At 51.8% G+C, this 17,033-nt stretch overlaps 1 protein-coding gene across 1 annotated transcript; it reads left to right on the forward strand.

The window, feature by feature from the left end:
- Positions 1–417: 417 nt before the first annotated feature.
- Positions 418–5,733, forward strand: ZBED4 (zinc finger BED-type containing 4). Its single transcript, XM_032416769.1, is given in 2 exon segments — positions 418–1,490; positions 1,493–5,733. Coding segments are annotated over 2 exon segments (3,519 nt in total). The 5' UTR covers positions 418–950; the 3' UTR covers positions 4,472–5,733.
- The last annotated feature ends 11,300 nt before the right edge of the window (positions 5,734–17,033 follow it).

A 17,033-nucleotide genomic window follows, 5' to 3' on the forward strand; every position in this document is an offset into this window, starting at 1 on the left:
CCTCCCGTGTCCACTCCATCCCTGTGTGCTGCCCCCGCCTCCTGCTCACGCACCTGCCTTCGCGGCGCTGCGGACCGACCCCGCGCGTTGGCTGCCGTGTCCTGGTTCACAGCGCCGTGGTGCCCGGGGAGTGGACAGACGGGACCTGGCCTGACGCGGCTCGGCTCTCACGGACTCCCTCTTACGTGCTGGGAGTTGCTCTTTTCTTTGTGGCGTTCAGTGTTTGGTCTGTGAATTGATTATCTCACAGGTCAGCTGGGTTTCATCCCCACTTGATGTATATGTTCTTACAGCAGAGTGTGAGGAGAGCTGCTCTCGGGGGCTCTGTACCCCATGGGGCCCAGCCAGCCTGTTTCCCCAATCCTTTATGGATAGGCCCTTGGAACTTAAACTCGTGTCCTTATTTTTTGCTTATTTTGTAGTTTTAGTTAGGGTATTTTCCTTGTATAAGTGGATTGTGAAACGTCAAGGAACAAGTGTTTTCGATTTTGACTTACCGTTATGGGACTTTTCCTGTGCTGTTGAGGCTGATGTACCCACGTCGGGATAGATTTGAAACGTACGATTTAGGTCAGTCAGTGCTAACCTCGATTCCGTCTTCTTTTATAGATGATGCAAAAGGGTCATCCTGCTATCAAGATGACGGCGGTCCGGTTTCCAGGACAAGGCTCTGGTCTCCGCTGCGTCAGTTCGTGTCTGCGCCCAGAAGCGGGCCGTGGCGGGGCTCCTGGCAGGTGGTGCTCCACACCCTGAGATGAGGTGGCATGCTGTCCACATGCCCTCTTCTTCAGTCAGGTTGATGATCAGCCACAGTCATACGCAGCTTGAAAGATGGAATTATTTTTTAAAAGCTGAAGATAACGTACATTTGGGGGCACAAATGAGCCTTTGGATCAGGTTTTTACCCACCTGAGAACATGACGGAGCAGCCAGAGTAGTTATGGTCAGTCATGGAGAATAACCAGGAAACTCATCCCAAAAGGGATGGTGAATTTGTTTCTGATAAATTAAATTTTAAAATAGAAGAGGAAGATGTTGTTCAAATCCCTAATCACAGTTTGGAAGGAGTGGAGTTTAAGGGCGAGCAGGACAGGCACCAGGCGGAGGGGGGTGGGGAGCGGGCGGAGGCCGGGGGGGCGGGCCGGTGCTGCGAGCCCCCCGGGAAGCGCCTCCCTGGCGGCCAGGCGGAGGAGTACGGGTCTCTGTTCTCCCAGTACAGCAGCACGCTGTACGACGTGGCCATGGAGGCCGTGACCCAGAGCCTCCTGTCGGGCCGCGGCGTGGGCTCCAGGAAGAAGTCTCCGGCCTGGAAGCATTTCTTCATCTCGCCCCGCGACAGCACCAAAGCCGTCTGCACGTACTGCATGAAGGAGTTCAGCCGCGGGAAGAACGAGAAGGACCTGAGCACCAGCTGCCTCATGAGGCACGTGCGGAGGGCGCACCCCACGGTGCTCATCCAGGAGAACGGCGGCGTGCCGGCCCTGCCCTCCCTCTCGCCCCCCCCCCACTGAGGCTGCCACCCCCGCCCGCCGACTCCGGGGACTCGGCTGCCGTGCTCTCACCCCTCAAGCTTGCCCCTAAGCTGGCGTCCAAGGTCCCGTCCCCCGACGACGTGACGGAGGAGTCGGTGTCTGTGGTGTCCTCTGAAGAAGTCCCCTCCGACGCGTCGGCCTCTGACAAGTACGGCAGGGAGGAGGCCCTGGGGGGGCCGCCGCCCCTCCCCGCCCTGCCCTGTGAGGAGAGCGCGGAGAACGGGGCGGAGAAGAACCCCCCACTCCCGAAGGGCACGTCCGGGTCCCGGCGGCGGTCGGCCGTGTGGAAGCACTTCTACCTGTCGCCCCTGGATAACTCCAAGGCCGTGTGCATCCACTGCATGAACGAGTTCAGCCGAGGGAAGAACGGGAAGGACCTGGGCACCAGCTGCCTCATCAGGCACATGTGGCGGGCGCACCGCTCCATCGTGCTGCAGGAGAACGGCGGGGGCACAGGCATCCCGCCCCCCTACGCCGCGCCCCCCACGCTGCTGCCCGCCCTGCCGCCTCCCGACGGGGACCCGAGCTCCGTGTCGTCCTCCCCCGGGAAGCTGGTCCAGGAGTCCCCCTCGGCGCCCTCCTCCCCTGAGCGGCTGGCCGAGGACCTGCAGGTGCGTTTGACCGCCGGCGACGGCCTGCCGGAAGACGCGTCGGCGCTGTCCTCCGACGACGTGGGCGAGGCCTCGCTGGCCACCTCCCCCGAGAAGCCGCAGGCCGGCGGCTTGGGCCCCAGCGTGTTGGAATGCGGGGCTGTGCTCCCGCAGAATAAGAAGGTCATGAAGAGGCTGAAGTCGGAGGTGTGGCAGCATTTCTCGTCGGCGCCCGCGGACAGCCTCAAGGCGGTGTGCAGACACTGCGCCTGCGTCGTCAGCCGGGGCCGGCGGGGCGACGTGGGCACCAGCTGTCTGATGCGGCATCTGTGCAGGCGCCACCCGGAGGTCGTGGGCGGCCAGAAGGGCTCTCCGGGCGCCGGCCTGGCAAGCTCTCCATACGCCACCTTGGCTTCTGCGGAAAGTTCCTCCTCCAGATTGACTGACTTGCCAGCCACGGTCACGAAAAACAATCAGGTTCTATTCCCCGTTAACAGCAAGAAGACCTCCAAGCTGTGGAACCACTTCTCCATCTGCTCCGCGGACCCCACGAAGGTCGTGTGCCTGCACTGCGGCCGCACGATAAGCAGGGGCAAGAAGCCCACCAACCTGGGCACCAGCTGCCTGCTGCGCCATTTACAGCGGTTCCACAGCGGCGTGCTCAAGACCGACGTGCCCAGGGCGGCGCGGGCCCCCTCGCCCAGCCTCCGGGGGCCCCTGAGCGCACAGCTGTCGGGAGCTTCCTCCTTCGACGACACCAACGAGAAGTTTTACGATTCTCATCCAGTTGCCAAAAAAATCACGAGTCTCATCGCAGAAATGATTGCACTTGACCTCCAGCCATATTCTTTTGTAGACAATGTTGGCTTTAACAGGCTGCTCGAATACTTGAAACCTCAGTACTCTCTGCCCTCGCCTTCCTACTTCTCGAGGACAGCCATCCCAGGTATGTACAATAATGTGAAACAGATAGTCCTGTCGCACCTGAAGGAGGCGGAGAGCGGCGTGATCCACTTCACGTCCGGGATATGGATGAGCAACCAGACCCGCGAGTACCTGACGCTCACCGCCCACTGGGTCACCTTCGCGTCGTCGGCCCGGCCGTACTGTGAGGACCACCACTGCTCAGCCCTGCTGGACGTGTCCCAGGTCGACTGCGACTACAGCGGCAGCAGCATCCGGAAGCAGCTGGAGTGCTGGTGGGAGGCCTGGGTGACGTCCACCGGCCTCCAGATCGGGATCACCGTCACCGACAACCCGAGCATCGGGAAGACGCTGAGCGAGGGGGAGCGCGCCAGCGTGCAGTGCTTCAGCCACACGGTCAACCTCGTGGTTAGCGAGGCCATCAAGAGCCAGCGGATGGTCCAGAACCTCCTCAGCATCGCACGGAAGATATGTGAGCGGGTGCACCGGTCGCCCAGGGCGAAGGAAAAGCTGGCAGAGCTGCAGAAGGAGTACCAGCTTCCACAGCACCACCTCATCCAGGACGTCCCGTCCAAGTGGAACACGTCCTTCCACATGCTCGAGCGGCTCATTGAACAGAAACGGGCCATTAACGAGATGTCCATCGAGTGCAACTTCAGAGAGCTCATCAGCTGCGACCAGTGGGAAGTCATGCAGTCCGTGTGCCACGCGCTGAAGCCCTTCGATGCCGCCAGCCGGGAGATGAGCACCCACGTGTCCACGCTCAGCCAGGTCATCCCCATGATCCACATCCTCAACCGGAAGATCGAGATGCTCTTTGAGGAGACGATGGGCATCGACACCATGCTGAAGTCCTTGAAGGAAGCCATGGTGAGCCGGCTGGCCGCCACCCTGCACGACCCGAGGTACATCTTCGCCACGTTGCTGGACCCTCGCTACAAGGCCTCCCTGTTCTCGGAGGAGGAGGCGGAGCAGTACAAGCAGGATCTAATCAGGGAACTGGAAGTGCTGAATTCTACCTCAGAGGACGCGCCTGTCTCCAACGGCTGTGACGCGGGCTCCCCCTCGCGAGGCGCGGTCGGGGAGGAGAACCTGTGGTCCCTCATGGCCAAGATGACGAAGAAGGGCCCCAGGGAGAAGACAAAGGTGCCCGAGGACATGGTGCTGGCGTACCTGGAGGAGGAGGTGCTCGAGCACACCTGTGACCCCCTCACCTACTGGAACCTGAAGAAGTCGGCCTGGCCGGGCCTGTCCGCGCTGGCCGTCAGGTTCCTGGGCTGCCCCCCAAGTATCGTCCCTTCCGAAAGGCTGTTCAACACACCGACGGAGAACGGTAGCTTCGGCCAGTCCAGGCTCATGATGGAACATTTTGAAAAGCTCATCTTTTTGAAAGTGAATCTTCCCTTGATATACTTTCAGTATTGAAACTCGCAACGGAGCCACCGGACAAAAACTGTTGTTGCTCATCAGGCACCAGCTGTCTGTCCCGGGGCGGTGGTGCGCCCCGGGCGGGGCCGTGTGGGATGAGGCGGGCACGAGCCTCCCCGTCCAGCGTCACTGTAATGTCTACGTGTGCCTTACTCCCAGTCCTGCAGGCCGGGCGTCGCCGCGGGCTTCCCACGGGCCCGCGAGGAAAGGCCTGTCTTGCCGATGATGAAATACGATGATTAGGATTTCATTCATAACTGTAAAGTTTTTTTAAAGTGGGGGGTTAGTAATTTGTTTTACTAGAACGTCAGAGGAGATGTAAACAATTTTATTCTGTAGGCTTTTTATTCAATTATGTAAAAACCACAAATCAGGTACTGTATTTTAGTTAAAAATTGCTTTAATTCAACAGAACAGCTTTTGTGGCTGTTTAATGAAATCTGTAAATAGGAGGTGGAGTTCAAGCCATCCTGGCTGAGCAGTTTTTAACTGCAGGCTCTAAAGTATGTCAAGTACAGAGAATATTCTGGAACATAACTGTTTACTGCAACAGAGGTGTGGCATTTGAAGAGGAAACTAAACGTAGACGTGTCCTGGAATGTCGGTTCTGTAGTGATTTGGTAAAGGGAGCGTTCCCGGTCTGTGCTTCTGCATTCAGGTTTTATTTGGTCGACCTCGATCATGAGCCCCGGACACCTGCTGTCGAGCCCACGCTAGGGGCCTGTCCACAGCACTCCTGCCGTGGACGCCCCGAGCCTCGGACCTGCTGTCTCGACACCAGGAAGCTATCTTCTGAAATTTGTGCACTGACCCCATGACCCCAATTTGATCAAATTATGTATAAAATCGTTTTTAGAAGAGATGGCTCGTTAACAAGGAGGAGATCGTTCTATTGCAGTTGTAAGAATAGCCTTAGGTGTCTAGATTTTTTTTTTATATATAAAATAGGGAAGATTCAGCCATCACTGGGGTGTTTTAGAATCCCAAGGACAGCAGAATGAAGCGTCAATTGTCATTCTTTTAACGATGATCTGTCTTCAGAATTTTTGCTTCAACATCTAGAAAAGGGTTCATTTTCTTATTTCAAACCAATTAAATATTCTGGATGAAACAAGTCACTCATTTGCCTGTGACCTTTTAGAAAAGTTGTTTTGTTAAAAAAAAAAAAAACCTATTATTAATCTGGATTTGCATTGACTATGTTTTAGTGTATTTATAAATGGTGAACTCAGTTTCTGAAATTAAACTTTTTATTTGCAATTTTCTACTGCTGGAGGACACTGGCTTTTTATTCTGAGGATGACAGGAGGGTCCTACTCCGGGGAGCCACGCTCACGCAGCCTTCGGAGTTGGAATTTTCGTCGTGGCCCCGACAGGGCGGGGGGGCTGGGTGGTGGAGATGTGACTCACGGCAGCGACAGCGTTTCTGGTAGCGGGGACGCCACGCGAGACCTCCGGGGCTCGGGTTCACGGTCCGCGCTGCTTCGCACCGGGTGCCAGAGGGGAGGAACATCCCTCCGCTGTGTGGCCCGCGCGCGCCCTTCCCGGGCCTCCCGAGAGCAGCCTCTGCCCGGACGCCCAAGGAGCACCGGCCAGGGACACACTGGAGAGTCGTGCTGACGTGGTGCTTTCCGCGTGAGTCTCTGAATGTGTGCGCAGAGTGATGCTGTGTGGGAGCCTTCGCAGTTTGGGGTTCAGCCCGCCGTCAGTCTTCCCCAGCCAGGCTCTAACCAAGCTGCAGGAAGTGAGTCCAAAGTCCAGAGCAGGTGTCAGGAAGTTCGGGTATTGGAGCCCGTGGCTTCCCCAGAAGGAGCTCTCGTGTCTCTGTTTTGCAAGCAGAGAGCTGCACGCGCCTGCCCGTGAGTTCCAGGAGCCGAGGGGGGCTCCAGTGGAGTCCCGGGCGCTCACATGCGTGTGCGTGTGCGTGTGCGGCCGCCCGGCTCCCAGCAGGGTGCTGGGAATCTGGGACTTGCTCAGGTCTCCGGGGTTGACCCAGCTCTCCCCCTGGGGGAGGGTCCGACCGCGCACAGACGGCGAGCCGTGGGCCTGCAGGCCTCCCCAGCCTGTTGGTGTTGGGTGAGTCCACCCCTGGACGAGCTTGGGCAGCCCCGTCCGTTGGCTCGGAGGCTGCGGACGGAGGTGACTCGGTGGCCCAGCCGTCCTGGCCGTGGGGCTGCACGTGGGCAGGAGGGGGGCCTGCCGGACGTCGTGGGCTGTCCCCTGAAAGGAGGGAGCACAAAGTAACTGCAGGACGCAACCTGTCATTTGCTCGGTGACCGAGTGGCCCTCCTTCCTCCGGGCCCAGGCCGGCTGCTGGCACAGGGCGGTGGTTGATGTGGACGCGGTCCGTGCCCATCAGAGCCTGTGGTCTGGGCCGTGCCTGTGCTCGTTGCCGAGCTGCTCCGCAGACGTGATGCATCCCGGGCCCACAGGACACGAGGGTTTGCAGCACGTTGGTTCTGTTGCTTCTGAGCTGGTCCACTTTTCTGTCCAGCTTTCAAAACCTGTGGCCTCAGGCTGCTGTTGTCCAGCGAGGCGTGCGGGTGACAGTCCCCGTGGGAGGTGTGGGAGGGGGCTGCAGAGCGCACCCCCCGAGCGCTGGCCCCAGGGAGGTGCCCCCCCTCACGCATTCGTCCCACCCTGTGGCCGGCGGGTGGTTCTGGAACCCGGGTGCCGTCCGGCACTGCGGGAACGGCAGGCCGTCCGTGTCCTCGCGTGGCTGACGGTCCCGCGGGAAGGAATGGCCGACGTTGACGGCGGTGTGCGAGGGGGACGGTGGCCAGCCTGCGAGGAGAGCGGGTCTGTTGTGTGATGTCCCGCCTTCACTCCGTTCAAACCTGAATCGTGAGCTGCTTGTTTCAGACGCCAGAGGACGTTTTGGGCGGGCTGCTAACTTCCCTGGTCGCTCGTAAGAGAAAGCCCTTTGTGTGAGCTCAGGATCGAGTGTAAGTCAAACACCGGACTTCATGTAACGTTACGATGCCCTTTCCTTCCGCTTCGGACTCAGGCGGCGGCAGGGGGCAGGCCGGCCTCCCCGAGGAGCAGCAGGGCCAGAGCACAGAGTTTTAAAAGGAGCTTCCCGACGACAGCACAGCGCACGCACCCCTTCCTCGGCATCCGAGGAACCAGTCCCAGCGCGTGGAGTCCCCCGTACGGACACCGGCTGGCGTGGAGAGAAGGTGGCGGCCCCGGGCAGGGAGAGCAACGGTGGCGCGGCCAGGAGCCCAGGTGCTGGAGGAGGGGGGGCCTCCGGAGGGGCCTCGTGCTGGACCGCCGCCCGGAGGTGGGTGCCGGCTGCCGCGAGGTGCGCGTGCCCGGACGGCGGCTGGGAGCTGAGCGGGCGCCCCGTGCGGGAGACCAGCCTGCACACAGCGGGCTTGACCACATCAGGAACACGTGGATTTCTTCCAGTGAAAAGATCCGGAGCGTCTGTAACTTCACATAATTCACCATGACTCTCAGTAAGAAAACATAAGACACGCCAGAAACACCACCGTGACCAAGGACTGTGAGACGGAGGGGAACACACCAGACAGACTCAACGGGCATCCGAGGCAGAGCCGAGACGTGGGCTCTGACTAACCCGCTCGGGAAAGTTGACGGACGGGTGGGGATTGTCGCCAGAGCGTGAGAATCTGATGCGGGACAAGCCAGGGATTCAGTCCGCGGGTCGCGTGCCCCACGGCACAGGGGCATCAGCGGCGTGACCCCGCCCAGCCCGGAACGCTGCGGGCCCCCAGGCCCCCAGGCCCCCAGGCCCCCAGGCCCCCGGGCCCGCCTCCCCTGCAGCCTCTGAGGTTTGCATAAAGCACCTTGTTCAAGCTATTTTAATAATTCCTGTGTGCAGCTATTTTAATGAAAACTCCTATATATAGGCAGGTTTTCCTAAAATCCAAACTAGTTTTAAAAATTATTTTATCTTAAAACGATCTGTCTTGCAGGATCGTTGCAAGTAGGACACAAAGAACTTCTTCCCTGAACCTCTTGAGGGTGTTGTGGGCCTGATGCTCCCCGGCCCCCGAGTGCCTGCACCCAGGAGACTCACCTCAAGAGGGGTCAGCCCCCCAGGAAGGTCTTGGGGGAGGGCAGGACGCGCAGGAGAGCCTCAGACCCCGACGCAGACCCGAGGGCCCTGGCCACTTCTGCTGCTTCCACGGAGGGCCAGCTGTGCTGACCGCAATCCAGCCCCGCAGCTTGTGTTGAGCTGACCTGCCCCTTCCATCCCCTCCCCTCCGGAACATTCCTCAGTGTCCTCGACCTCCACACTCCTGCCAGCAGGTGGTCATTCTGTGGAGTGTCCCTCGAGTGGGGCTTGTGTGGTGGCTTCACAAGGTCACTCACCTGGTCGCTCACCTGGTTGCTGGGTGAAGGGAGGTCTACCAGGCCTCTCCCTGTGAGTTGTCTTCCCTTTATAATTACAGAGTATGTTGTATGAAGCTCTTTGAGACGATGTAAACATCCCATTCCTCGTAAAATTTTAAATTTATTCATTTTTTAAATAACATTTAAAAATCTCACTTATGAGCTGTTACTATCACTATTGTGCACAGATTTTTCCCGAAATGGCCAGAGAGAGCCCCTTGGTCTGGCCTGTGTGTCCTGGTAGGCCGCCATCATTCTGCAAAATGGCCTTCTCCAGGGGCAACGCCTTCAGGCTCATCTTCTTCCTTCCCTGCCCCATCAAGGAGCTGGGTGTTTCTCCAAGGCGCCCTGGCCCCACACTGGAGGCCGCGTAGGGGAGCCCAGGTCCAGGTGCGGGGCATGCTTGTCCCTGCTGGGGTGTTGCTCCTCATGGGGACTCGCAGGGCACACGTGCGTTCGCGTTTATATTTCTGTCTGATATGCTGGAACCAGGACTCTGTATCACCCGTTCGGATCCAACATGCAGGGTTCATTCCAGTTTTCTCCCTTCCCATATTCACAGCCCCCGTTCTCAGACCATCTCTGAGCATCCTCAACACAGTCACTTACTTAACAGGTGCCTCCGTCTGCCTCTCCCCGACACCCTCCTACCCTGCTCAGGCTCTGACCCCTCACGTCGGGCCGCTGTGCCCCGCTCCCCTACCCCATGCAAACCCTCCTTACTCTGGCCTCCACACTGGGTGCTAGGCTGCCCTCCTGAGCAATCCCCTTCTCCGGCACCTGGCCTCTGGTGGCTCCCTCACCCCTCGGGGGCAGATGCTCTTGCTGGGCCGTCCCTAATGGTTTCTGGATCTTTCAGGAAGAGAAGTGGAAGAGCTGCAGGTCCCCATGGTGGCATTTGCCAATAACCATTGTAATTGTGGATCAAACCCTTCGCCCCTGGCAGCGCGGTAGCATCCTCACGCACGCTGGATGCAGCAGGAAGTACGGTTCACGCGGGAGGAGCTCTTGCCAAAAGGATGGAGCCTGGATTCAGTCATGCCCTTCGGCTTCATCAGAAAGACTGTAAAAACGAGAGAATATCCAAAGACTGTGGGACAACCACAAAAGGTGTAACGCACCTGTAATGGGAACACCAGAGGGAAAAGGCAGGAACAGAAGAAATATTTGAAATGATGGTTGAAAATGTCCCCAACTTAACGTCAGACACAGACCTCAGAGCCAAGAAACAAACAAAGCAAAACAAGGGGCGCCTGGGGGGCTCAGCCGTTAGGCGTCTGCCTTCAGCTCAGGTCATGGTCCCAGGGTCCTGGGATCGAGCCCCGCATCGGGCTCCCTGCTCCGCAGGAAGCCTGCTTCTCCCTCTCCCACTCCCCCTGCAACAACAAAGCAAAACAAAACAACCAGCACCTTTAAATATCTTCAATTTCTAGAAAATCACATATAAATTTTATATCCTGAAGAAGCTGGGTGGGAGGGGGGACCTTCCCTGTAAAGAAACAAAGATAAGAACCACATCTAACTTTTCAGAAGTCATGCAAGTAGGAAGAAAGTGGACCAAAATACTTGAAGTGTGGAGAGAAAAATCCCACCAACATAGGACTCTACGTGCTGTGAAAATATATTTTTTTTATTTTAAAGATTTTATTTATTTATTTGACAGAAAGAGACACAGCGAAAGAGGGAACACAAGCAGGGGGAGTGGGAGAGGGAGAAGCAGGCTTCCCACCGAGCAGGGAGCCCGATGCGGGGCTCGATCCCAGGACCCTGGGACCATGACCTGAGCCGAAGGCAGACGCTTAACAACTGAGCCACTTAGGGCGCCCCGTGTGAAAATATTCTTAAAGATGAAGGAGAAACAGACTTCTCAGAAAGACACTGAGGGAATTCGTGGCCAGCAAACAGGCTTGGAAGAAGGTTAGAGGGAGTTCATTAGAGGGAAGGAAAAGAATGTAGGTCAGAAGCTCAGATCTACATAAAATAAGGAAAGCCACTGAAGAAGGAGTAAGTTAACAAGTTTTTTCTTAATCTAACATAAGTTTGTTCAAAATAATGATATCAACAACCTGGAATTATGTATGCTTACACACATATAAGATACGTATCTTTATCCTCATGTAGCTTATATAAAAGAGAAATGAACACCAGCAACAGCACAAGTGACCGGGGGGAAGGGTTCGGGTAATTCTATTATAAGGTACTCACATTACCCATGAAGTGGTATAGAGCTGTTTGAAAATACACTTGGATTAGCTGTAAATACATATTGTAAACTCTAGGGCAACCACTTAAAAAAAAAGTAAAAATGAATTATAACAAATATGCTAAGAAGGAGAGAAAATGGAATCATAGAAAATGCTCAATTAAAAGACAGCCTGACGGAGTAGATCAAAAAACAAGACCCAACTATATGTTGCCTACAGGAAACCCACTTTGGTTTTTTGGGTTTTTTTTTTTTTTTTTAGTTTTATTTATTTAAATAATCTCTTCACCCAACACGGGGCTCGAAGTCACAACCCCAAGATCAAGAGTCACGTGCTCTACTGACTGAGCCAGCCAGGTGCCCCAAGAACCCACTTCAAATATAAAGACACATATGGATTAAAAGTAAATGAATAGAGGAAAGTATGCCATGCTAACAGTAATCAAAAGAAATCAGGAGTAACTGTATTAATTTCACACAGCAGACTTCAAAGGAAGAAAAGTTATCAGAGATAAACAAGGAAGAGTATTATATAATGATAAAGGAGTCAGTTCTCCAAGAAGACACAACAATCCTTAATGTGTATGCACCTAACAACAGGGCATCAACATATATGAGGCAAAAAATAAGAGAATTATAAAGAGAAATAGCTGAATCACTATCATAATTGGAGATTCAACACCCATCTCAGAAATGGATAGATCCAGCAGGCAGAAAATCAGTAAGGACATTGCTGAACTCAACAAAACCATCAATCAACTCGATAAAAGTGACATCTGTAGACCACTTCATCCAACAACGGCAGAACACACATTCTTCTCAAGTTCGCATGAACATTCACCGAGGTGGACCACATTCTGGGCCATAAAACACCTCAACAAATATAAAATAGTAGAAATCCTACGTCTGCTCTCAGACCATGATGGAATTAAACTAGAAATCAGTAACAGAAAGATGACTGGAATATCCCAAAATACACGGAGATTAAACAGCACACTTTTTTATTCGAGAGAGAGAGAGAGAGAGAGCACACACACATGTGAGAGGGGTGGGAGTGGGGGGCAGAAGGAGAGAGAGAATCCCAAGCAGACCCCATACCCAGTGCAGAGCCCGATCCAGGCTTGATCTCACGACCCTGAGATCATGACCTGACCTGAAATCAAGAGTCAGATGCTTAACCAACTGAGCCACCCAGGTGCTCCTAAAAACACACTTCTTTTTTTTTTTTTTAAGATTTTATTTATTTATTTTGTGAGAAAGAGCATGCCGAGCGAGGGCGGGGAGGGGCAGAGGGAGAAGCAGACACCCTGCTGAGCAGGAAGCCAGACACGGGACTCGATCCCAGGACTCCAGGATCATGACCTGAGCTGAAGGCAGTCGCTTAACCAACTGAGCCACCCAGGCACCCCTAAACAACACACTTCTAAACAATGCATGGGTCAAAGATGAAATCTCAAGAGAAATTTTAAAATAATTGGAACTAAATGAAAATAAAACAACATCAAAATTTGTGGGATGCTGTGAAAGCACTGCTTAGAGGGACATTTATAGTGTTGAATGCATATATTAGAAAAGAAGATCTAAAATAAATACTCTAAGTTTCCACGTAAGAAACTGGAAGAAGAGCAAATTATGTCCTAAGTAAGCAGAAGACATAATAAGAATCAGAGCAGAAACTGATGAAATAAAAAACAGGAAATCAATGGAGAAAATCAATGAAACCAAAAGCTGGTTCTTTGAAAAGATTAATGACATTGAAAAGCCTGTAGCCAGGCTAACTAAGAAAACAAAGAGAAAGGACGCCGATTACTAACAACAGAAATGAAAGAGGAGACATTACTACAGATCCATGGACGTTAAAAGGATAATAAAGGAATACTATGGACAACTATGCACACAAACTTGATACCTAAATAAAAATGGACCAATTTCTTGAAAGACACAGTCTGCCAAAAGTCACACAAGAAGAAATAGACAATGTGAATAGGCCTGTATCTATTAAAGAAATTGAATCAACAATTAATGATTTTCCAAAACAGAAGCACCAGGTCCAGATTAGTTTACTGCTGAATTCTACCAAACATTTAAGGAGAAATTAAACAATTCTCTACAATCTCTTCCAGTAGATATGAACAGATGGAATACCTCCTACCTTATTCTATGAAGCCATCATTTCCCTGATACCAAAACCAAAGACACTACAAGAAAACTACAGACCAAGATCACTCATGAACAGAGATGCAGACATTAAAAAAAAAAAAGTAGTGAATCAAACCCAACAATGTATGAAAACAATTATACACCATGACCAAATGGGATTTATCCCAGGTATGCAAGGCTGGTTCAACATTTGAAAATCTTTAATGTAATCCATCAGATCAACAGGCTAAACGAGAAAAATCACATGATCATAATTGATACAGAAAAAGCATTTGACAAAATCCAACACCCATTCATGATAAAAGCTCTCAGTAAACTGGGCATAGAGGGGATGTCCTGTCTCTCCACTCCTTTTCAACACTGAACTGGAAGTGCTAGCTAATGCAACAAGACAAGAAAAGGAAATAAAAGGTACACAGATTGGCAAGGAAGAAATAAAACTCTTTATTCACAGATCACATGATCATCTAAGTAGAAAGTCCAAAAGAAGTGATAAGAAGACTTCTGGAACTAAGCAATTATAGTAAGGTTGCAGGAGACACAGTTAATATACAAAAGTCAATAGCTTTCCTATATACCACCAATGAACAAATGAAATTTGAAATTAAAAACATAAGGGGCACCTGGGTGGCTCAGTCGTTAAGCGTCTGCCTTCGGCTCGGGTCATGATCCCAGGGGTCCTGGGATGGAGCCCCACGTCGGGCTCCCTGCTCCGCGGGAAGCCTGCTTCTCCCTCTCCCACTCCCCCTGCTTGTGTTCCTGCTCTCACTATCTCTCTGTCAAATAAATAAATAAAATCTTAAAAAAAAAGAAAAAGAAATTAAAAACATATAATTTATATTAGCACTCAAAAAAGTGAAATATTTAGGCATAAATCTTTTTTTAAAGATTTTATTTATTTGAGAGAGAGAGCATAAGCGGTGGGCGGGGCGGGGTGGGGGGAGAGTGGCAGAGGGAGAAGCAGGCTCCCCGCTGAGCATGGATCCTGATGCAGGCCTTGATCCCAGGACTCTGAAATCATGACCTGAGCTGAAGTCAGACGCTTAACCAACTGATTCACCCAGGTGCCCCTAGGCATAAATCTTAATAAAATAATACAAGATTTATATAAGGAAAAGAACAAAATTCTGATGAGCAAAATCAAAGAACTAAATAAATGGGGAGGAATTCTATGTTCATGGATAAGAAGACTCAATATTGTCAAGATGTGAGGTCTTTCCAACTTGATCTATGGATTCAATGCAATCTTGATCAAATCTCAGCAAGTATTTTGTGGATATTGACAAAACAATTTTGAAGTTTATTTTATTTATTTTTTTTTTAAAGATTTTATTTATTTATTTGAGAGAGAGAGAATGAGAGATAGAGAGCACGAGAGGGAAGAGGGTCAGAGGGAGAAGCAGACTCCCTGCTGAGCAGGGAGCCTGATGCGGGACTCAATCCTGGGACTCCAGGATCATGACCTGAGCCAAAGGCAGTCGCCCAACCAACTGAGCCACCCAGGCGCCCCAATTTTGAAGTTTATATAGAGAAGCAAAAGACTCAGAATAGCCAACAGAATATTGAAGGAGAAGAACAAAGTTGGAAGATTGTCATTACCTGACTTCAAGACTTACTATAAAGCTACAGTTACTCAGGATAATGTAGTATTGGAAAAAGAATATGTAAATAGATCAATGGAACAAAATAGAGAGCCTAGACATAGACCTCCATATATCCAGTTAACTAATCTTTGAAGAAGGAGCAAAGGCAACACAACAGAGCAAAGACAGTCTCTTCAACTAATGGTGCTGGATCAACTGGACATCCACTAGCCAAAAAAAAAGAACCTAGGCACAGACCTACACCCTTCATAAACATTACCATGAAATAGATCACATACCTAAATGTAAATGCAAAACTATAGAATTCCTAGAAAGTAATATAGGAGAAAACCTAGATGACCTTGAGTGTGGAGATGAATTTTCAGATGCAGCACCAAAAGCACGATCCATGAAAGAGAGAACTGATAGTAGACTTTGTTAAAATTAAAATTCTCTGCTCCATGAAGGACGATGTCAAGACAATAAGACACACCACGGGATGGGAGAAAACATGCAAAAGACACATCTTATCGATAAAGGGCTGTTATCCAAAATATACAAAGAACCCTTAAAACTCAACAGTAAGGAAACAATCCCACTGAAAAATAGTCTTAAAGATGTTAACAAACGCCAGCGATGTGCAGACAGCAGGTAAGCATCACATCACGTGCACCCGGCAAATACACATTGAAACAACGAGACACCACTGCACGTCTATCAGAACGGCCAGAATGTAGGAACCGACACCACCCAATGCTGGTGAGGACTGAAGCAGCAAGAACCCTCATCATTGCTGGCGGGACGCAGAGTGATGCAGCCACTGTGGAAGGCAGCGTGGTGGTTTCTTACAAAACTAAATATACTCTCACATTACAATCCAGTAATCATGCTCCCTGGTATTTACACAAAGGAGCTGGAATCTTATATCCTCACAAAAGCCTGCACACAGTTGTTTATAGCGGCTTTATTCATAATTGACAAAATTTGAAATGTGGATGTTCAGTTTGTGACTTCAAATCTCTGAGGCAATGATGGACCTTTAGTAGGCAGACAGCCACGTGAAGAAAGATAAAATAAGGCCCAACCCTCACACAAACAGAAGTAACCTCAAAAGATCCCAAAGTCTACATGCAGAAGTGACTGACAGAAAACACGGCGGAGCCCGAGTGTGGGAAAAGCTTCCCAACTATGACGCAGGTCAAGAAAAGAGTGGTAAACACGCCAACATGAAACGAAGGAAACTCGTGCCCAGGAAAGTGGTTCATAATCAGTCAGAAGACAAGTGACAAACAGGGAGAAATTATTTGCAGCATCTACTGGACAGAAAGAGTGACTACCCCTAATAATTGAGTTTTTATTTTTTTATTTATCTGAGAGAGAGAATGGGAGACAGAGAGCATGAGAGGGGGAGGATCAGAGGGAGAAGCAGACTCCCCGCTGAGCAGGGAGTCCGATGCGGGACTCGATCCCGGGACTCCAGGATCATGACCTGAGCCGAAGGCAGTCGCTTAACCGACTGAGCCACCCACGCGCCCCAATAATTGAGTTTTTATAAAGTGAGGGGGAAATGACCAAAAGTCCAATGGAAAACGGACAAAATATATGGACAACTTACAAAACCAGATGGTTCTTAATCCTATGAAGATGTTCACCTTCACTCCTGAAGAAATGAAGTCCACAGAGACGCCATTGCTCCCCCATCAGAGCAACAAGGGGAGAGCGCTAACACTCTGCCGGCCCCAGGGAGGGCGATGCGGCGATACCCGGCCAAACTGCTACACGTTGCCCCGAGAGCTCGCAGTCCCACTTGTAGGAATTCACCATAAAGACACACCTCACACAGCGTGAAAATACACACGTGTGAGGTCACACGTGCAGCACGGTGTGAAGCTGCCAAGTCCTGGCAACGACCAAATGCCACTCACAGGAGACCGGCTGAGTGAACCACAGAACAGTCACACAGCGGAGACTAGGTGGTTCCAAGAAGTCTCTGGGTAGAAGGAGTGATTTCCAGGAGAAGAAAAAAGGGCAAAAGAGCACATAGAAAGGAAGGGAACGAAGTTTACGTGTATCTGCTCATTTTCACAAAAAGAAAGGATAAACCAGAAAGCAGTGACACTAGTTATAAAAACGTGGAGGAGGCCCACGAGGGAGTGGTGTCCCTGAGCGTGCCTTTGTGAACAGTTCGATTTCTGGACGCACGGGAAAGGACGGGAAGTCCGATCCCGAGCCTGAGCACTAACGGAAAGAT

Source organism: Phoca vitulina, unplaced genomic scaffold (assembly GCF_004348235.1).
Source record: "Phoca vitulina isolate PV1807 unplaced genomic scaffold, GSC_HSeal_1.0 scaffold19, whole genome shotgun sequence".
NCBI classification, from domain to species: Eukaryota; Metazoa; Chordata; class Mammalia; order Carnivora; family Phocidae; genus Phoca; species Phoca vitulina.